This window comes from Lithobates pipiens, unplaced genomic scaffold (genome assembly GCF_037356315.1).
Source record: "Lithobates pipiens isolate NorthernLeopardFrog02 unplaced genomic scaffold, aLitPip1_a1.2 Scaffold_18, whole genome shotgun sequence".
NCBI classification, from domain to species: Eukaryota; Metazoa; Chordata; class Amphibia; order Anura; family Ranidae; genus Lithobates; species Lithobates pipiens.
In genome coordinates this window covers 252,189,802-252,213,264 of record NW_027507758.1, presented here as the reverse complement: position 1 = coordinate 252,213,264, position 23,463 = coordinate 252,189,802, and the positions used below count along the sequence as shown (strand labels likewise).

At 42.9% G+C, this 23,463-nt stretch overlaps 1 protein-coding gene across 1 annotated transcript in view; it reads left to right on the top strand.

The window, feature by feature from the left end:
* Positions 1-23,463, top strand: part of LOC143987783 (uncharacterized) — a 97,623-nt gene that overhangs the window by 2,774 nt on the left and 71,386 nt on the right. The window contains exons 2-5 of the mRNA XM_077486798.1: positions 19,579-19,698; positions 19,950-20,069; positions 22,279-22,398; positions 22,598-22,720. Of these exons, the coding sequence (XP_077342924.1) occupies positions 19,579-19,698; positions 19,950-20,069; positions 22,279-22,398; positions 22,598-22,720 (483 nt within the window). The remainder of the gene's footprint in view (positions 1-19,578; positions 19,699-19,949; positions 20,070-22,278; positions 22,399-22,597; positions 22,721-23,463) is intronic.

The window sequence follows — 23,463 nt, the reverse complement described above, 5'->3', positions numbered from 1 at the left end:
TTTTTTTATTTCTCCGGTGTATAATTTTAACCGTGCATTACACGTAATTTTTACACAAAGATCAGTGTACAAAAATTCTTTCAGGTCATAGTATTACAGAAGCATGGTATAAGGTAATACAGTTACAATAGTTTGAGGAGGATCCAAAGAAGAACCAACTTTAGAGTGTGTAGGTGTATATCAAACAGTCATTCACTTATTTATTATTTGCTATCCACTACAAAGTTTGACAATAGATGTTGGTGATCTTCCATCCCTGGGGGGGGGGGGGGGATCTGTCTGAGTTGTATCTTAGTGCAGACTTCTGGGAAAATCAGGCAGCCAATCACACAAACAGGAAATTACCATCTGTGTACAGAATACCTCCAGGTAGCCATATTGCATTGCATTGCATTTTACAGAAAATTGCAGTGCTGCATATTGATAAGGAAAACACTTCTAATAACATTAAATTACAATATGACTTATGACCTATTGTGTAGGCTATATTTAATTTTCTATTTTTTTTTTCCACAAAACTGGAGTTGCTTTCTAACCCCTGGTGGTGTGGGGGGAGCCAACTGCAACAATGGTGTTTATTGCGCTTCCCAAAAGTTCATTTTCTAGGCTAACTGCTGGCATATAAACAAAAGCATTTTTTATTTTATTTTTGTAGATGTGCAAAACCATGTGAATATATAGAATTGGAAGTGATAAAAAAATATAAAAATGAATCACTTTCTTTTTTGTGTATATATAATGTATTTGTGCCTGCAACATTATGACAGGCACAAAGTACGTTTTTGGGACTATTGTCATTTATACAGCAATCAGTGTTATACAAATTTACTGATTCCTGTGTAAATGGCAGTGTATGGGTTAAGTGTGCCCTGGGGAGTGTTTCTAACGACCCGACTCGCAGAACATGCCACGAGCACCTGCTGGCCACCTCTTTAAAGTGCCATGTATAGGTATGTTAGTTTGCCTTCTGCCAACATATATTGGCGTGAGGCGGTCGGAAAGCGGTTAAGGGTTATGCATCTTATTACCTGCTGTATGGAAAAACCGTGCAGTGCTTTTTTTTTTTTTTTTTTTTTTTTTTTTTTTTGTATTCAATATCTTGATAAAAGCTTTTCTGCCATTGAGCAATATTTTCTGTGTGTTTACCAGAACAATGCGGCTCACAAGTTTCTAAAAAAAAAAAAAAAAAAAAAAATACTACTTTTTTTTTTTTTTTTTTTTTTAATGGTCGTGCTTATACAAGTGCAGTGTCTAAAAAAAGTATTTTAAAGTGGCCCTGCAAAGTAGAACATTTACCTCTCCTGCTGACCATATCACTAATTTCTGGTGCTAAGATAAATTGCATTGTTGTTCAGAAATCGACACTTCAGGAAGTTTCTGATTTATGATTCCCCACTTCACTCAGTGGTTTAATGTGCTAGCCTGTGCATAACTATTGTATCCTGCAATGACATGGGGCTGGCAGTGGGAACCACTGAGAACAGGAAATTGGCACTCCTGGAAGTCAGTGCTGCGAACCTACCAAATTGAATTTTACTAACGACCAAATTTACTGTAACAGCCAAGTTTTTACTGAAATTTCCAAAAGTTACAGCATAAGTACAAATTTCAGTATTTAGGCTACAAACTAGTACAATATGCAAATTAGCAGTGCTTTAAGGCAGATATTGAGGCAAAAAAATAATTATTGTTTTATTTTCAATTTAGTAAGTATCCCAGGGACAGGACTCGGGAGAGAAAGGAATTAGAATGGGCAGGCACATACCAATGAAATTGACTCACAGTGACACTGACAGCGGTGTGCAGCAGCACAAATGACACCTCACGGACATGACATGTCCCCTCCTGAGTCAGTGACAACCTTTCTCCACACCAGGTGGTCGCTCCAGTCCAAACAGCACTGACAGTGACAGTCCCGCTCCTGGCTTGCCTTGCTTCCGTCCCACACACTTACACGAGGCTTCAGCCGCTCTGCACAGCTCCCTTGCACCATGACACACTCGGGCACTGCCTCCGCCAGTCCCACCTCAACGCACTTTAGCAGGGACTTGGATGGTCTGTGCAGGCTCCAAACTGGAGCTGCGCAGTTCCAAGCGTCACACCCACTTTTTTACTGGCAACCAGGGTGGATTGATTTAAATCATAATTTTTAAAGAGAAACTGTGATCTCTGTCCCACAGCGGCTTCTCCTCTGATCCATTGACTCACCGACAGTCCCATTCACTTTAATTGGGCGTCTGGTGATGCTGCAGTGATAGAGTGAGGGACGTGGATGCCCGCTAAGTCGCTGTCATGTTGGATCTGAAATGACAGGTACTCTTTAAATGTAAAGACTCACTCTTGCTCGTAGTTAGAATCTTTAATATTTGCAAACAAAATTAATATTTAAAATAAGCTGTCAGGTTAGTATATATTCCCAAACTGGGTCTCTTTTTTTACATTCTGCTGCCATTTTCCTCCACAAGGGAGGAATAAAGCACTTCAAGCTATGTGCATAAAGATCACAAGGTTTATAAGCTGCTTAGAATGTTTCAGTTCATTTTTATTGCTTGCCCTTCCTCCTCATTGGTGGTACAGATGCATTTCTCTTCAAACAATCATACAGTTTGTAGTGTACATAGATTTGCAAAACAATGGGTTCAAGGAATACTCCTGAACTTTGTTTTTATCCCATGGTTACGTTGAAATTGTGTGAATGCATCAATGCAGTGCATGTTCTGGCTGCCAGTAAAAATACAGACGGTTGGCAACACTGCTGGAAGTGTCATTTTCTGAAGAGTCTTTCGCTGGCAGCTTCTCTTCATTACAGTGCAGATCAGCAGCATGGTCAACAGGAGAGGTGTGTTTCTTATCCACGTTCCCCTTTACAGGACCAGTTTTTACTTTAGGTTTTGGTTTTACCAACCGACCAAGCTATCCCGTCATGGATTTCTTTGTGTTCTCGCAGGCACTAAAACAAAAAAAATCTCTGCTCCAAGAAAATTAAATGAATTAATTCGCTTGATTACGTTTGTCCTCCCATTAGAATCAATAAGCTAAAAAATAGTGCCAGTTCTTGACATGACTGATTTAGAGAATGGGTTACTGTCCTGTAATCGATAGATGATTAGACTAACATCACACATGAACTCGCTTCCAAAGCCTCTCATGTGTAGACAATTAATTGTTTGTAGTTTGTCATTTCGGACAGGGAAATTGCACGCAGCAATTTCTAGTGGCAAGAATCTGCAGATTCCCGCAGCTGGAGTCGAAGATGTGTGCAAATAACTATGGCTGCTGTGACTGTAGAATGCCAATGTGTATGCCACAATCACTGCGGGTGATTGGTAGCTATGGAATAGCTGCAGCCACCAACAGCCTGTCTCTTTGCTTTGTACGGGCTCAGTGGCCACAGCTATTCGCACAGTTCGGTCCATTCATACCACATGAATCTACAGATTCTTGTCACTGCAAATCTCAGCATATGTAATCGCCTGTTTAAATTGAACGCTGTGCCCTGCATCACTTGCATGCTTTACAGCCCATCCATTCGCTTTTTATTTATTTTTCCCTTTCACGTTTTGTTTATGTGGGCCTTGTATAGTGACTTTTGTTAGCCATAACCTCACTTTTCATTGTGTGTGTGTGTAATAAATTATTTATTTATTTATATATATATATATATATATATATATTCCTATTGGGTTTAGAGTTGCCTGATTAGGCTTCATTTACGCAGATGTTTCAAAACCTCCCCTGACCAATTTAACTTGACAGATGGTAACAGATGTTTAAATATGCCCGTTGTGCTGCGTTTATATGGTGCGTTTAGCCACGTTTGCATTGCAAATCTATTAAAAACGTCTGTAAACAAAAGGCAGCTGACGGGAGTTACTGTGATTACATGTGTTTACAAGATGTTACAGGCATTTGGCATTTTCAAATGCTTCTGAACATCTGTCCTGAACACCTTTTTCTGCTTTTCAAAAAATGCTTCTAAACTCCACTGCTAAAAAGCACTAATAAATGACCTTGTGTACATGTACTGATAAGGTAACAGAGGAGAGTGCAGGGGCAGCTGAAAAAAACACCCAGCTGCTCCTAAATGTCCATTTATCACCAGAAGTGTGCTTGATGCTTTACTGAAAGTACTAATAGGTTTATTTATATAACATTAGTTATTTGTCACTGACCTGCATATTAATCTCTCCAGATCACTACTGAAACTATTTGACAGATGAAACGTAAATATATTTTTGACGGTAAAGACAAAGACATATGCAGTAATATTAACCTTGCTACATAAATCTGTTTGCCAGGAGCATTTTGTTGTTGGGCCCTACATGCTTTTATGCAGCTTCTCCATTTAAGACTAATGAACCGAAAAAGCCAAAAAAATGTGTTTTGCATAAATAGGATTGTGTTTGGTTAAAGGATTATGCTACCTTTTGAAAACGCTATGCTAACAAATATCCTGTCTTTTGCTGTTTTTATAAATATTATAAAATATCTATACTTTGTGTCAGATATTAACAACATTATGCCTCAGTTGTACTGGGCAAATGGGTGACACTAAGGGGCACCAGTGACAATGTGTTAATCGTTTTTACTCCCACTTATATAGAAGGGTTAATTGCATGTTTTACTGAATAGAATATATGAACGTTTTCGTTAATGAACTGCTCAAATTTAAAAAGGCAGTCCCTTTGTGTGCATCCTTATATTTTGTAGTTTGTAGAATAGAGGATGCACACATTGTTATACTCGTGCCATTATCCTATCGTTTTACATGCAGTACCATAGTTCACATTGAGATGGCTGGCATTTTATTGAGCTGATCCAGAATTAGAAGCTACCACGGCCATTTTTGCAGACCTAATGAGACATGCATGCCTTGTAAACCAGCTTGATATTGTGTTTGGGATTTACAGATGATCTTCCTTGATGCTAGAATTCAGTTCAGAACCAGATGGACACAAACTTCACAAATCAATAGTGATAAAACTCCCTCCCCCTCCCTCTGTAATTGTATAAATTGTTAGGCTATTGCATCTCCTTTTTGTGTTTGATCAGTCACGTAGGCTTGTTAGGATTCATATTATTGTATGCTAGGATAACCGATAATGACTGTATAAGTAAATGTTTGCTTGCTCTACATAGTAATCCTTATCGTAAGAAACAGATCATAGACCCTGATGTCCTTTTTTCCTTTTACATGGGGTTCTCTCTCAAAAAAGATTGTATGTGTTTTGTTTTTAATCTGAATCATACAGATGTCTTTATGAGTGACAAATTTAATATTAAAGTGGACCATGCCTTTTAAAATGCACAGTCAACTTTTTTTAGTGCCCCCCCTTGGCCCTTTCTGAAACGTAGAATAAATATTTTAAAGTGGTTGTAAAGACTTCTTTTTATTTTAGGGGGAAATTTTTTTTTTTTTTTTTTTTTTTTTTTTTATACTTGCCTGGTGTGGTCCCTTACCTACTTCTTCCTTTTTATTTTTTTTGAGGGGTTCCCCCTCCTGTGCTCTCTGCTCAGTCTCTTCTTCTTGCAGTACCCCCCTCAGCAAGATGTTTTCTGGAGGGGCACCTATAGGGGTGCGCTCTTGAGCCAGGCTGTGTCCATACAATACCAGGCAATCAAACTACTTTTTTTATTTCTTAGTGGTTCTAAATGCACGGGTGCTCAACCTGTGGCAGAGGAATGATTGGGCCTTGGAGTTTTACAACAGTTGGCGGGCCAAAGGTTGATCACCCATAACCATATTTTAGGGCTGCAACTGATTATTTTCATAATGAATTTAGTTGACCGATTTTATTATCTTGATAAGAGTTATGGTTAGGGAGCAAAACCGCTAATCCACTCTGAGAATAACAGACAGAAGAGATATACTGTATGTCCTATTAGAGGTTGATGAGGCTGAGACGGGTATCAGTCCAGGCACCTGCCGGATCCAGACTTTATTGTTGTGGTGATGCGGGGACTGGACTGATTTCTGTGATGTCAACAGTCCGCTCTCTGCTGAAAACTGGTCACAGGAGTGCAAAACGAATTACACTTTTGTGACCCATAGGAGAAGCCCAGCCAAACAAGCTTTCCCCGTACTTCTACTTTAAGGCTAGGTTCACACTATTGCGATGCGGGAACGCCGCGAATCCGCGGCGTTTTCCCGCATCGCTCACCTCCCGCCGGCAGTTCACACTGCCCTATGCGGACGGCTGGGGGTGTCAATGTTATGTTAATGACACCCCCAGATCCGTCGGCATATCGCAGTGCGATCTGCCGACTCGCACAGGAATCGGATCGCATGGTGTGAACCCCCATGCGATCCGATTCCGTTGCGGACCCAAAAAAGGGTCCTGTGCGAGTTTGCTGCGGGACAGCTGCGAGTTCAGCCATACTATCTGTATGGCTGAACTCGCAGTGCTACGGAGATCGGATGTGATTTGCTGTGCGAATCACATCCGGATCTCCCCCCGCAGCAGTGTGAACCCAGCCTAAAGGAGAAAAAAAAAATAAAAAAAATGAAAGCCTGTCTTGATGATTTTCAGACAGAACTGTAATATATTATGTATGACAGCCTCCCTTGTCATAGGCAGGTGGCTTAATAAAAGGTCCCTGCTCCTGCTGTCAATTATGCTGGCCTAACAAAACTATCCTCCTACAAAAAAAATTGCATTTTAAGAACATTCGTTTGATTTTTCTAATCACTAGTGGGGTCAAATCAGTGTTCGTTTGGACCACGGTGATGGGAAAGGAGCAGACTAGAAAACCTCTTGGTCAAAGGAATTTTCAGACGGTGTATGTAGTTTTAGTTCGTTTTGCGTGGCTTATGCTGCATACACACGATCGGACTATCCGGCCGACTTGGTCCGGACAATCCGCCCGTGTGTGGGCTCCGGCGGACTCCCCTCCCAAAAAGAACGGTGGACTTAGAAAGTAGTTTTGACTCAAAAATTGTCCGGCGGACAATCCGGCTGTATGTGTGCTAGTCCGCCGGACTTTTGAAATGAACTGACTTTACTGCACATGGAGTAAAGTCCGTTCACTTTGAACGTGGCTCCAGGTAGCCGGTACTAGCTCAGGAGGTCAATGACACGTCGCTAGCCCCATCACCTGGTATGGACTTAAAGGGGAAGCCCTATGCCGAAAAAACGGGAGGTCCATATAAGACCCTTATCCGAGCACGCAACCCGCCGGTCAGGAAAGGGGCTGGGGAAGGAGGGGCCATGCTCCCCACCCCAAAGCACCTTGTCTCCATGTTGATGAGGGCAAGGGCCTCTTCCCGACAACCCTGGCCATTGGTTGTCGGGGTCTGCGGGCGGGGGGCTTATCGGAATCAGGAGCCCCCTTTAATAAGGGGGCCCCGAGATACTGGCCCCCCACCTTATGTGAATGAGTATGGGGTACAATGTACTCCTACCCATTCACCTGGTGAAAAAAAACACAAGGATTATTTAAAATTTATTGCACAGCTCCGGGGGTCTTCTTCCATCTGGGGGGGGGGGGTCTTCTGGCCAGACTCCTCCGCTATCTTCTGCTAGCTCTTTTACTAGTGGAGGAGCCCGGCTTTCTTCTTCGTCACCGCCCGGGGGTCTTCTTCCGACTTCGGGGGTCTTGTCCCCCTCTTCGGTTCTTCTTGCCGGGCCTCCGCTTTCTTCCTTTAGCTATTTTACTAGCGGTGGCCCGGTCTTCTGTCACCGCCGCCTCCTCTTCCATCTTCGGGGGTCTTGTCCCTCTCTTCGGTTCTTCTTGCCGGGCCTCCGCTCCTTCTTCCAGCTCTTTTACTGGTGGTGGCCCGGTCTTCTGTCGCTGCTGTCGTCATCGCCATTCACCAGGTGAATGGGTAGGGGTACATTGTACCCCATATTCATTCCCATAGGGTGGGGGGGCTGGTATCTGGGGGCCCCCTTATTAAAAGGGGCTCCTGGATTCCGATAAGCCCCCTGCCCGCAGACAGACAACCAACGGCCAGGATTGTCAGGGAGAGACCCTTGTCCTCATCAACATGGGGACAAGGTGCTTTTGGGGTGGGGGGGCGCACGCCCCCCCTTTCCCCAAAGCACCCCCAATGTTGAGGGCAAGTCCGTTCATTTTCAAAAGGACCTAGTCAGTCGGAAGAGTCCGGTTGTGTGTGGGCAGGTCTGATCGTGTGTACGTGGCATCATGCTTTTTTTCTTGGCCAATTTGTTGTTGGGCCCTACATGCTTTTATGCAGCTTCTCCATTTAAGACTAATGAACCGAAAAAGCCAAAAAAACGGTTTTGCATTGAAAACAAAGGCCTTGACCCTTTCCTATAGCAAGGTTTAAAAATACGTCTGGACCTCTTTGGAATGCAGAAAAAAGTAGCGCAAGCACTACTTTTTTGAAAATGCACTGCACCAAACCACATGGTATTGTGGTACCATGTGTTATGTTTGGGGTGCCATTAACAATTCAATATTCACATCAAAATGCAGTGCGGGAAAAGGTGCGTTCCATGAATGTTTCCTGCATTGCAGGTGAACATGCTGCCCTTGCAGTCTGCACGTGGATGTCGATGAGAGATGGAATGTAAAGTTCAGGGGGTATAGCACCTTGGAATTGTGTGCAACAGATGTTTTATTTTAAATGGAAGTCTTTTTATTTCTCTTTAAAGCAAACTGAGTATATCTTTCAGCAGGAAAACAAAACCTCAGAAAACAGTGCAAAAGTCTGATTATCTTCAGTACAAACCAAAATATCAGAAATGTAAAGTTCATATAAGGGTTTTACCTCAGGGTTAGCAGTGTCAAGGACTCCTCAACTCCTACCCCCTAGCATTTGGTGCTTCCTGTCTTATGTGCTCCTTCCTGGAGGCTGTAGGTACTGGGGTCCTTGTAGTCCGGAGCGGAGGTCTTGTTCCTGCCAGAATGTCACTCCAGTCTGCCAAATAAGGCAATACTAATGCCTATAGGACTGCAAGTCAGTTCACTCTTCTAAGGGACTACCCCAGAATTAAAATCCCTGTATCTTAATCTCCTAAACGTACCTAGTATAGAAAGCATTCTAATTGGTCGGCGCCGTTCATGTGAACCCGCCCATGTGACCAATCGGAACCCGCCTAGCCCATCCTGACAGCATTGGAGAAGAGAGAGCTGCAGAGATTTCAGATCCCTGGACTGGTAATGCTGGGACCTGATGTCTCACAGCGGGTGATCACAAGACCCAAGTACAATTGGGGGGGGGGGGGGGGGCAGATGTGGAGGAGGTACTTACACTTTAATCAGCCTCATTATGTTGACACTGAACTATATTTGTAATATTCTGGGGTATCTGTAGTTCAGTAGCTCCACAGATTTTCATAGAAAGATAGACTGGAATACACACTAGATATGTACAGTTTACCCACATCAACATCTGTCAGTTGTGCTAGTTTGACAAATTCATATATTTCTCATGTGCTGGTAACACATTCCTCTACAAGAATGTATAAAGGATCATTCATTTTGAAGGACACTGTTTTGTTGCCAACACACAAAGTGACTTTGCTCTTTATCCTCATAAAATTTGTGCAATCTTGATTGAAATCAAACATTTTTTTTTTTTTTTTTTTTTTTTTCTCCTCTTCTCTTTCAAATCGCCTTTCAGGACAACCTTGGAGAGAGCACAGCTCTGCCCATTTTCCAGGAAAGGCATGCAGCCTTTAAAACCCCACTGGAGGGAGAAGGCTTACCTTTTTGTGATTTGTATGCAGTGACCATCCCAACACCCTCCCAGTATGGGGGGGGGGGGGGTGTTCCAAAGTCCCCCAGTCTCTCCAGCTCAGGGGATGCAAGGGCCGGCAGGAGGCAGCGTCTATGTGCCCGGGGTCTGCTGGCATGGCCCTGGTGACGGACAGGTGTTGCTGCTGGTCAGTGACGTGTCCTGCATTTTGGCTCTGAGTCCCGGCAGGTGGGTGATGGCTTCCTGCGGGGTCGCTGTGCAAGTGTCTACGTGCCTGGAAAGCAGAGACCAGGGTGCGGGGTCTGTCGACCGGCGCTTCTGGGCCTTGTTGATGATGCTGGGACAGGTTAATTACAAAACCAGATGGTTTTCCCCGCTGCATCCTCTGCTAGGGTGCAGGTGAGACCAGCTATGATGGAAGTGGGCACCGGTCAGGCCCAGGTAAGAAGGGTACAGTGGCATTATTTTCTTATTATTCTTGTCCCTATGAGCTTATGTTGTGGTTGTTTGTTTTTGGGATCCTCCCTGCAGGGAGCCTGTGGCTGCACGGTCAGAGGTTACCCCGCTCTGACCCTGCAGTTTGGACTTGGTGGTTGCTGGGGGGATTGCACGGGGCATGTTGGGGGGGGGGGGGGGTTTCCCCTTCTGTTTGGTGGTGGACTACCTGTGCACTAAGGGTTGGAAAAGTTGTGTTAGGGGCCCTTAGGTGAATTATTATTATTATTATTATTATTATTATTATTATTATTATTATTATTATTATATATTTTATTTTTACCTCATTACAGGAAAAAGCTTTAGGAAAATCCAAGCATTCCAACCCACCAAGTCAGAGGAAATGCCCTTCCCGCTAGAATCCCCTCAGATATTCATGGCAGAAGGCAATGTGCAGGTCCTGTATTAAGGACTTGTTTGAAGAGGAAACGTCCCAACAATACAAGGACTTGTTCCCTTTGGTTTGAGAACTTACAAACGTGTTGAGTTCAGTCAGGTCCATGCTAGTACACAGCCCGGCAAGCCAGGCTGCATCCCAGCATTCGCCTCTAGGCCAGTAGAGGTCGCGGACTCATGGGGTGAAGGAGTAAGTACTCTTCCCTCCCTCAGGGATTCAGATGAGGAGGAGGAAGACTATAGCTGAGCTTCTAGGTACAAGCTATCTTTGGAGGAAGTGAACGACCTACTGAGAGTGATGTACACTATCCTCGAAATCCAGGAGGAAAAGGTGCATTTATCGGTTCACGATAAAATGTACCGAAGACTAGATAACACTTCTTTTCCTAGATCCTTAGGAAAAGGTTTCCCTTTGAAGTTAAGGAGTCAGAGGTATGGAATAAGAAACCACAGGTAGATGCTGCAGTCTTGCAGGTTTCCCATCACACAGACCTAGCATTCGAGGACATGGGGTGCTGAAGAATGTGATTGATAAAAAAAAAAACAAAAAAAAAAAAACGGACTACCTCCTGGGGGAAAAAAAAAAGTGGGATTCCACATCGGCCAGCCTCAAACCCGCTACCAGGCTTCCACGGTTGTCGCAAGGAACCTACAGTGCTGAGTAGAGAAGCTGAAACGCCATGTAGAGGAAGGTACATCACGGAAAGATCTTTTGGAATCCTTTGATACTAAAGGCAGTAAAGAACATGCCTGATGCACCTGCCGAAATAGTTAGTCTGGCTAAAAATTTGGTCTGGTGATACAGCTTCGGAGATTAAGCTTTTTAGAGTGATCTTCCTTTTGGTCCAGACCTTGAAACAGTCCTGGACAGAACAGCTGGCAAGAAAAAGCTTTGCTTTCCTTTCCAAGAAGAAACAAAAGATCAAAAATAAGTTTTGTGCCGTTAAACAGCCCCACAAAAGTAGGGATCAAGACCACAAGAACCGCTGGGTCTCCCAAAGGGGTAAGGGAAGAGGAGGAGTTTTCCTTAGATCTCCCCCAGACTAGCCCCTAAAAACAAATGACAAGTTCCCCCCCCCCCCCCGTAGGGGGAAGATGTCTGCCTTTCACTTAGAGTGGAACAAAACAACTTTGTGCCTGTATGTGAAAAACGCCATCTCGCAGGGATACAGACTGTCGTTTTCAGAGCCCCCCCCCCCCCCCCCCCCCAAGCAGATTTTATGTTACGGCCCTTCCAAGGGATCAAGAAAAAGCTTCTGCAATGATGAGCCGAAAAGGGCCGGTGCTACTCCTGAACAAATTTGTAAGTCTGCCACTTGGTCCAACTACTTGCCATTTCTCTGACATTATAGGTTGAACTTGCTGTCCGCCACAGATCAAGCCGTTGGCAAGAAGGTACTGCGGGCAGTAATCCCACCCAAGGGTAAGTTTCTTGGTTATCCTTTCCAAGGTTGTCCTGAAAGGCGATTTGAGAAAGACTTAGACTTAGACTTACCAGTGACGATCTTTCTAAGAGACTTTCAGGACAACTGCTACTTCCCTCCCTTTTATCTTAGAAGTGTGTGTGTGTGTGTGTGTGTGTGGGGGGGGGGGGGGGGGGGTTGGGGTTTATTGCTCTGGTTTGTGAATACTTAGCCTGTGACACTGCTGACCTCTGTATGTTGCTGACGTCTGTTTCTTGGGCATTGGAATCTTTGCTTCTGAAAAATAACAAATCCTTCATGGAATGTTAGTCTTACATGTTCTGTTAAAACAATAGACATATGAACACAAATGAACAAAAAAAGCTTCAATATAGTAAATCAAAAATATAAATAGAATTTACTATATTGTGACTTTTTTGTGTTTATATTGTGGCAGCACGCAGGTAAAGTCACCTGGTTGTATCCAGGATGGGAAATATGTGTGCCCTAGATTCAGGCTTTATGCAGACTTGTACAACTAGAGGGGAAGAGTTAATGAGCCCAGCTGAAGTAAATGGGCTCATTAAGACCTCTACCAAAAACCCCAGCATGCTTAGGGAGATGTTCCATCCTGGAACCAGTTTTGTGTTGTATAGACTGGGGAGTGTGATATCTGTTCTGTGCGGTGAGTTAACGCCTGTGTGGCAAACCTCTACAACAGAGACAGGGACTGGTGCAGCACAAGGCTGCACTCAGTTGTTAGACAGGGAATCTAAGTGTGTAGTTAGAGGTCAAGCTGACCAGGATTTATTTTCATGTTTTATTTTTGTTTGGCTGTTATATGTATCACTGCATGTAGCATAAATAAACCGCATCTTTTGTTTTTTGCACCTACAACGCGGTCTGCTGTGCCTGATTTTGTGTTGTGAACCCATCCAGGGGGTCACACACACCCGCTGCCGAGCTAACCCCTCACAATATTATATTTTTAAAGGGGTTGTAAAGGTAAATGTTTTTTCTCCATAATGCATTCTATGCATTAAGGTGAAAAAACATCTGACAGTGCCTGCGCCCCCAGCCCCCCCGTTTTTACTTACCTCACCCCTCGAAGTCCCGCTCTCGTCCCCCGACGTCCTTTCCACCGTTCAGCCTGGCCGCTGATTGGCTGGAGTGGATGGATGGAAAGCAGCGCAGCCATTGGCTCACGCTGCTGTCAATCACATCCACCGATGTGGAGCGCCGGGGGGCGGGGCCGTGTGATACAGCGAGCGGCTATAGCCGCCGGCTGTATCGCGGGAGCGCACCCGCAGATGCTTCTCACCATGCGAGGGAGCCCAGAAGAGCAGGTTTGGGGCCACTCTGTGCAAAACGAGCTGCACAGTGGAGGTAAGTATAACATGTTTGTTATTTAAAAAAAAATTCACTTTAAAATCCCTTTTTAAGCCTTTTCAGTTGTTCAGCAAACCCTCTTATTTTTTTTTATTTTTTTTTGTCAAAGAGCTGTCATAAATAGATGTCGCCAGAAACATTCATCTGAACACCTGATGTTTCACATCTGGTTTCACATACGATTCCATCCTTTTTCTATTTTTGCATCTCAACAAAATTCAACAGTGAAGCTTAGTTCACACTACTACAATGTGACTTTGATGCGATTTACAGCATGATTGTGTGGTGGGACTTCACCTAGTCTATGGGTCCAAGTCGCAATGTAGATCCCACCTAGGTAGTGCAGGAAACTTTTCCAAAATTGCACCATTCTGAGTCACATTGATTAGAATGGGCAGCATCGAAAACCATGAGATTACCCTTGTCATGTGATTCTGTGTGAATCAAGTCGTGCTAGTGTGAACCAGACCTCATACAGAATACAAAGAAGTATTTCCTGTACCTAGAAGACTCCTCAATATCTGGCACCCTAACAAAATTAGAATGTAAATTGACAATCTTAATGGCAGAAAAGATTTCTTATTTAATTTCACAAATCTAGCAAGCACCGTCTTATGTCTTCAGATGCTGGACATGTACAGAATATAAGGATTTTATACAAATAATAAAGATGATGATCTAATAAAAATGCTCTAGTTTCCTATTAAAGCGGGAGTCCGCCGGGACTCCGCGTTTTTTTTTTTTTTTTTTTTTTTTTTTTTTAAAGTCAGCAGCTACAAATACTGCAGCTGCTGACTTTTAAAATAGTGACACTTACCTGTCCAGCGCGCCCGCGATGTCGGCACCCGAAGCCGATCTCTAGATCGACACTCGAGTGCTGCCGCCGCCATCTTGGGTATGGGAATCAGGAAATGGAGCCTTTCGGCTTCATTTCCCGGTTCCCTACTGCGCATGCGCGAGCCGCGCTGCGCAATGAGGACGGTCCCCGCTGCCTCTGGGATCTGTGTGTTTCCCAGCAGGCAGCAGGGCACTTGCGGAAGTGGGCGGAAAGGGGCGTAATGTACGCCCCTTTCCACAGAGAGCTAGCCCGGAAGTGGGTGCAGTTACCTGGATTATCCAGGTAACTGCACCCCCCTCCCCCCTGAAAGGTGCCAATTGTGGCGCCGGAGGGGGGGGGGAATCCGATGAGCGCAAGGTCCATTTTAGGGTGGACCTCCGCTTTAAATGTTAACAGCATGTGATCTAATCAAAAATATTTCTGTTATTTGTAAACATAAACAAAGGCTAATTGTATATGTAGCATAAACATAACCAAACATCATAATGTGCCGTTTATACACCGCATTGTAAAACCTGGTTACATTCAACATCATCCAACAAACTTTTGGAGTGGTTTGGAAGGAGACAACGGGAAAACCAATGCTGAATTTCCATGGGACTTTATTGAGCTACAGCAAACTACCGTATATGTAAATAACCTTTTTATTTAAATTTTAAATATCTGCAGATGAATCTTTTTTTATTTTTTTTCCCCCCCTCTCTCTTATACAGATAGTTTCAAATATAAAGAAAACTGATTTACGATTTGTCTTTTTAACATTGCAGGTTGGAAAAGTTATACACTTACAAATCATCTTTAAAAGGAAATTAAGTGGCAAAATACTTTTTGGGTGGTAACCACTGAAGGGTGTCTATCCTAAGAGCTGTGTCAAGAGGATACACGCAAACCAGTGAGACACATGAAGGACAGACAGGTGTAATTGTTCATTAAAGCATATCTTATTATTGCTTAGCTGGCAGCATATACACATTATTGTAAATTTTACTGTTTTATTATGGCTAATCCTATTGTATTAAATCTCATAGGATCTTCTATATACAGTGAACATGTAGGCTTCAGTGGCATCATTGTAAGCTCTAGTGAACAACTCCACCTGTCTACCCTTTGTTAATTTTAATTTCATAGCTTACTGGTCAGTGGTTATGTTAAATTGACTGGCAATAAAAATTATGTGGCCAACTACATACAGGCCAATTCCACTTTTGAATTTGGACATCAAACTCTTCTCTAAATTTCTGGCTACCTGCCTGGATAGGCTTGGACCAGGTTGGTTTTGTTCCTGGCAGGGAAGCCAGGGCACAACGCCACAAAGGCCCTGAATCTTCACTATTGCCTCACCTCCTCCAAACAGGAGGGCTTCTTCCTGGCAATGGATGTGGAGAAGGCGTTTGATCGAGTGGCCTGGGATTATATGTAAGCGTTGTTGACAGCTCTGGGTCTTGGGAGCTGTATGCGAGCCTTTATAGGCGCACTCTGTTAACCCACGAGCTAGAGTCCGAGTCCATGGCCACTTATCGGACGCCTTCTCCATCCATAACGGCACTAGGCAAGGATGTCCGCTTTCGCCTCTTTTATATTCTTACCTTAGAACCGCTATAACTATGCATCCGAGCTAATCCGAATATAAAAGGCATAGAAGTCCACCAAAGGGAATTCAAGATTGCGGCGGTTGCAGATGACATCCTGGTCTTTCTTTCCTCCCCTCTGACATCCCTACCCTGTCTTGGATCTTTTCGAACTTAAAAATCAATTTGTCAAAATTGTTTGCATTAAACATCTCCTTACCGAATGAACTGGAATGGCAATGCCAAGCAAACTTCTCATTTAAATGGCAAACAGAGGCTATCACCTACCTAGGTATCCAGCTCCCGAACAAATTGACGACACTGTATGATAAAAACTTCCTATCCAAACTGAAACTCTTACAACAGCATCTTCTGAAGTGAGATGTACCCACTCTATCATGGTCTTGAAGGGCGTCTATCCTAAAGATGACGGTCTTACCCCGTCTGCTGTACAAGATGCAGACTGTCCCGATTTGCCTACCACCATCCTTCTTTACAGCCTGCAGGAAGATGTGTAGATCCTTCCTATGGGGGACAAAATCAGCTGGGCGAAGCTTGTACTGCCTAAATAAAAAGGTGGAATAGGGCTCCCGGACTTGCAGCGGTATTATTGGGCGGTTCACATGAAGAGAGTCGTGGACTGGAATGTGCATATCCGATGTAAAAGCTGGGTGAACCTTGAGATGCTGATTGTGGGTACTGAGCTTGGCTCAATACCCTGTGTCTCTAAACAACATAGACTGCCCAAACTTCACTCCCGTCCTCTAGCTGGCGTGACCCTCCAGGCTTTTGATAGGGTATGTAAAGCCCATGCACTTTCAGACATTGAGTGCCCGATTTACTCCCATTAGAGACAATCCGGATTTCCGAGTCTATCAAAGACCTATCTCTTATCGGAATGGCCATACGCACAAATGCAGATGAAGCACTTTTTTCACAGGGGCAAATTTCTGAGGATACAAGATCTCGTGGCACGGTCTAATACTAAATTCTTCCCCTCCTGGTCCTATAGGCAAATTAAGACCCTTTCTGGACATTTCAGCGAAGGTAGTCATATACATAAGAAACCCCACGGTGTTCGAATCCCTATGCTCAAGTGACGGCTATCTCCTCGCTCCCATGGAGTTTACACCAGCACAGTACCTCCTGCACCTCTCAAATTCCCCCCCAAAACAATATTTTAAGTCGATAGCGATGCCCTTGATGAACGCTGCTAGGCTGTGCATTCCGGTGCATTGGAGGTCCACACGGTCGCCCTCCTTGAAAGAGTGGGCGGCACATACTGATCGCATAGCAACAATGGAGGAGTTGATATTCTCCTCACAAGATAAGATCTCAAGCTTTTCAGCAACATGGGAGACGTGGATCACGTTCAAACTCCCAATCATATCAGGATTTGCTAAAACCTATCATGTAATTCTGTGTCTAGACACAAGATGATCTCAGACGGTTCACCCCGGGATCCCGGAAGACCTTGTTGAAGTAGACGGCAAACCGTGGACGGAGGGGATAGCAGGTGGGACCCCATCCCCCCTCTATCGGTCCCCACTCTTTCTTCTGACCTCCAGGTTGCTATTCCGAGAAGTCAAAATTGGGTAATACAGGGATGCTAAGAGCCCCCCCCCCCCCCCAATTGTTTTGGATGGTCTTTGAGAGTGTTAGTAAGCTAATTTAAACCAAGACACATGATAAACGAGAGAAACCATGACACTCTTGGACCTTGCATATGGTTTGTGACGTTATAGTGTTCTTTATAGCTCTAGCTTATCTTCTAGACAATTTTGATGTCAGCAACCTATTAGCCACTGTTGGGCTTATCGGGTATAGAACCTGTATCCCAGTTTGCCGTATTTAGCTGTATATTTCATGGAAAACGCTAATAAAATCTTTTTGGAGAAAAAATTTTTTTTTACATTTTTTTTTTTTTTTTTTTTTTTTTCACATCGTTTAGTGTGTAGATATCCTTTCTAATAAAGTCGCATGTGCACGCAACATTTTTGTTCTCATCCAATATAAGGGATGGAGGTACATCTGTACTCTGTACTATAAAAATTGAGATTGTGTAAGGAGATGACAGTTTGTAGAACTGATGGGGAGGGATTTGTCTGACAATCCGTATGGGGTTGATTTATTAAAACTGGACAATACAAAATCTGGTGCAGCCAACAGAGATGCACCGATACCAGGATCTGTATTGGTGCCGATACCGAGCATTTTCACAAGTATTTGTACTCGTGAAAATGCTCCCAATACTGAAACCGATACTTTTCAGAGCGATTTGCATCAATAGAAAATGAATGGGTGCAAATCGCACTGCAAACAATTGCATTCCATTTCCTATACCCACTGGGTCCCGGAACGTCTCCGCCAGCCCTGTGAGCACCTCCAGTGGCTTCCGTTTTCTATCATTTATATTGTATTGATGCAAATCGCGCCGCAAAGTATCAATACTTGGTATTGGTGGGTACTTGACCACAAGTATCGGTATTCGCTGTTAAATGGGATCAGTGCAACCCTAGTAGCCAATCGGCTTCTAATTTCAGCTCGGTCAATTAAGCCAAGTTCAAAAAACAAATCTGGAAACAGCACCAGACTTTGCACTAGTTTTAGTAATCAACCCCTATGTGTCTGAATGTGTTCAGCTTTCACAGTCTTTGCTAGGTTCTGTCTGTGTGTCTTGACAGCCAAACACTTAATGTAGATGTTTCATGTTTCAGTGTTTATTATAGGGAATGCTGTATTTGTCTTATGCGAAAGCCCAGCACTAGGTGTGCATTTGTTGACTTTTCCTTCAGACGTAGGTCTCCTTCACACGGCCTTTTAGCCAAATACACCAGATTCCATTGTATGCAGCTAAACTGCCGTGTGAGGGCAGTGCATAACTCCATCCAGGCTCAAACATTCTTCCCCCAATCATGACTAGCTACTTGGTGTGCAGTTACATGAGAACAGAGACGGCTGCTGCCATTTGCATCTACCTGTTCCAACTGCTCGTATACATGATTGCATAGAGATGCATGGTTGCATAAACATACATGTGCATACATGTTTGCTTAACTATATACATGTTTGCATGAAGATACATGATCGCATAAGGATGCATGGTTGCATTTTTTTTTTCTGGGGAGAGATTCTCTACCAGGTGTGGGAGTATCTTGGGCCATCCATCATCGGGTGTCAGTGGCCCAGGTGTACAAGACCACTACTTGGTCTTTTGGTTATACATCTACAGGATTTTCACCAGGTCGATATCATTCACCTAGAAGATACTACCTTTGGCCTCAGCATATTACAAATAGCAGAGTAGGTCCTTCTTTGGTGGCAGATTCTATGATGGTGTCTCCCTCCCCTCAGGGACATTGCTTTGGGACATCCCAGATAGTAATTTACTATAGCTGCTCTGTTTCCCATGATGTACGATAAAGGATATAGGATTTTTCCTACAGCTTACATGTAAAATCCACTTCTTGGAGTACATCACGAGACAGAGGCCCCCCCCCCCCTCTTTTTAGGAATTGCTTGCTACAAAACTGAGGTACTTGCTGTATGGGACAGGTTATGTAGAGAGGGACTTCCTGTCTTTTTGGGGTGCCAGTGTCCATTCACCTATAGGTGGCGTATAACCCAGATGTTTACTATAGCTGCTCTGTGTCCTGTGATGTAATCCAAGAAAAGGATTTTACTGGTAAGCTGTAGGATAAATCCTATTATGTGGGGGGAAAGAAAATGTACATTCACTTTAAAACTCAAGGCTTTTATAAATGTTGTAAACGTGTCCCGATATCTGCGATTGATGTTTTCATAACTGTTACTTCTTTTTCTAAGGTTTAAACGAGTCCCCGGTAGGAAAAGAAACCCTGGATGCTTTGATGATCTTGGCCTTTTCAGAAAATGCTGACCTACAACATTCTGCTGCTCTTTACTATTTGCATATGAGCCAGCATAGTAAGTGCCTGGATATTTTATTATAATTTATAAATTACCATTGTCCCACAACTGATCAGTATGTTTTTTATATAGCAATTTCCAAATGTGGAGTACAGTATTAAGTTATGTTTGATGTTGCAGGTAGGATGAGCTAGTTTGCTCCAGTTTGCTGTGGTTCTATTACTTAGGATTGCATAAAAAGCTTTATACGCCCAACATTCTTTACATAAGGTGATACTAAATCTCATTTCACTTGTCTATCACATTAGTGAATACACAGCTGCCTGCAGAGTTCTTGGAGCCATATCAGCCTTTGCTACAGTCAGCTGACCTGGAGGTCCAACAGATGTCTTCCTTGTCTCTTGTGAATTTTCTTCTTGAAGGAAACTGTAAGTGTATAATATTTAAACTTACACATTGCCAGTTGAGCTTACTATAAATTTAGAATATATAGTTATCTAAAAATGGAAATCTATCTTTTTTTCAGGACTAAAAATAGTAGTGAATTGTGAATATGTTCATAAATTCATATCTGCAGTCTCCCTCCTAGAAGTACTAGCTGCACACAAATCTCATTGTATCTGAAAATTAAACTAAAATCAAAAAACAGTGGGTCTAAGGAGCCAAGTGGACCAACGAGTATTAAATGCAGCAGCAAAAATAAACCGCACAGAGCAATAGTTTGTAGCCAATGATGTAGGAAAATCTTGTCCAAGTAGAGGATAAAAAACAATGCAATGCTGTCCAATATTTAAGAATAAAAGTAAGTCCTAATATTTACAAAGTGTGTAACAATATATAAAATGAACACCATATGGTGTATAGGCTCATGGGCATATCAGTACTTTCTCACTGGATCCCTAGTAATATCTCATGGTGAGTTGTGGAGAACACCACGTGGCTGTAAATTGTATCACTAGTAATCCACCCACAGGGTTCTCCAGTCAAAGCCGCTTTTGTATGCGGAGGCTGTCCACAAGGTAACTGACAGGTAACCAACAGTATGGCTGCTCTTTAGGGCCATAATGTCCGTGACTGAAAGTCACTTGGCTGGATGTGACATCCACAGACTATGGTGTAGATGGGATGGTGGCTGAGAGGACCAAAAAAAGCCAACCTGATGGATAACGTGTTTCAAAGCAAAAGCTTCTTTATCAAATTCAAACACTGAACAAAGGAAATCTATTTTATAGACAACCCTGGGGGTGGAAATGTGAGGGCTTGGGGGGTGATAATTCTCCACATCGCACCAACGATGTCACAGCTTTTTTGAAAATCTCTGTTCCAGTGTGCCTGTGTCTCTGTCTCCTGATGGTCCAATGAGAAAGTATTGCTATACCCATGAGCATATACCACCATATGGGTGCAGACTGTATAACCGTTTTAATTCAACAAGTGGTTACAAGCATAACTCACATTTTAGTACTAAGTGTAAGGCATAGTACGGTCCCATACAACGGGGATCATCCTGTTGTATGGGACCGTACTATGCCTTACACTTACTGCTAAAATGTGAGTTATGCTTGTAACCACTTGTTGAATTAAAACGGTTATACAGTCTGCACCCAGAGGCGCGCCTCTTCTTTTTTTTTTTTTTCAGTGCTTTTGGGAACAAGGTTCCTGTTTCCACTGGATGGCTGCTGTGATTTGTGGACTGTGACTCCCCCCTCCCTCCCTACATTGCCACTGAGCATATTATGCCTCTATAATTGTGAATAATTCATGGACACTTTCCATCATTATGCAGAGCAGACTTTCGGTCTCTCCTGTGCATACATTTATGCTCATTCAGCAGTTTGTTTAAAATTACTGTGGATTATTGTTTTAGCTTTGCCCCATTCACTTGTATGAACTATAGCACCATATGGCCATTGTCTTTTACGGTATATATTGTTGCACACTTTTGTAACAAAATGTAAATTTGCTTCTTCATGCCAAATGCATTTTCTTAATTTTTAGGGTGATGAAAATGAATGGACATAAGAAAATCCATTGCTTTTATTAGAACTTGTTCAATTACATAATTGTGTGTGTTGTTTTGTGTTTTTTATTTTTTTTATTTAAGAAAGTCTTCCGTAGTACATATTTGCTGTGTAGACATGCATTTGGTCATTCAAGTCAGTTTAAATGGGGTCTTTCAGAAACCCATCCACTATGTGTTCTAATGGCAACAAAGCCTTAACTGTTAACAGAGAAACTGAAGTCAATATGATAAATCTGGTAAACATAATGTGCAGATACCAGCATTCTTCTGGTATTGCCACCTTCTGCATCTTTTGGTACCATGGCCCCTTTTGTAACGTTACCACTCTGGTAACATTACTCCAATCCAGGCAGTAGTATTGCACTGGTTATGTTTTACTATATTGTTCAACTGTTGTGGGTAGGCAGGAGGAGATGCTTAAAGTGCCAGTGATTCCAGACCTACAGGGTTGGAGGCTTCAAATCCCACCCTATACTTTTACTTTACTATTTCATATGCTCATATAACACAAATATAGGGTGACTAGTTCTTCAGTAGGATTTTAAAATCCTTTTGCTTTGTACGAAAGCAAGCCTAATTACGCTTTAATGTCTTTTTTTCATTTTTGTGTACAGTGAATAAGGAGCTTGTTGTCCAAGTTGGATTGCTTGAGCCAATACTTGAGCTGCTGGAGTCAGGGGATCCTGCTGTACAGTGCAACTCCTGTGCATGCATCATGACTTTGGCCATCTCTGGTAAGCAATAGTGACACAATAGTATGTGTATTTGTTTTTATTAGATTTCCTTCAGTGTATTTTCCATTGTCGTTTTTCTACCACTTTAACATACTGAAGTGAAAGGTAGCAGGGGGGGCAAATGTCCAATAGTGGGTTTTGTGCAGATTGCAAGTACTGTGGTAAATCTAATTTTCAATATGTTTTTTTTATTTTTCAGAAACTAATCGAGAGGCCATTGGTATTGCTGGAGGGATCCTTCCTCTTCTGACATTGGCAAAGTCTTATGATCCCAGAGTCCAGCAGAATGCTGTTGGGGCTATTCTGAACTTGACTCGATCAGGTTGCTATTATATAGGATTCCTAATGTATGAATGAGGTAGCGCTAGACCCTGTTGGTGGTGAGTGAGTCTGTGGCAGCTAGACTCGTGGAGAGTCCTCAAAATGTGGGATTAAGGATGTGAAGCTTGTGAAGGTGGATGTGTGACTAGAATGGCTGTCTTGAAACGTCCAGCCAGTTGAACAATGATTACTTATTTTACATAAAACCTAGCCAATGTAATTTGGGCTTCCCAATTTTTCATGGCTTTGGTAGTTTTTAGATTTGTTGGTCATGGTCAATACAGTCTGTGTCCTAATATGATGATGACTGTTCTGTGTATGCGCGCCACTGCACACAGACACTCCAGAGCTGCAGGGAAAATGGACTAGAACTAAAATTTTGTACTTCTGTGATATTTGAGGATTAATTACTCCACAGAATATGCAGCTACATGCATCACTGAGAGGTTGTTTAAATGCTCACTTACTGCTAAGTTACGTTTTTATGCAAATATTTTTCCGTAGATTGGCTACAGGTTTACTTTAGAATGAAAACTGTAAAGATCAGATATGTTAAAAAAAATATTATACCAGATGAATAGTAGTTGGATTGAATATGTCTCATATTTGTGCAAGATATAGTTGAAAGATGGTAGTTCAATACCTTATTTTTAAACTTGTCGTAAAAATGGGGCGAATAAGCCACTCCTGTGTGTGTGTGTGTGTGTGTGTGTGTGTGTGTGTGTGTGTGTGTGTGTGTGTGTG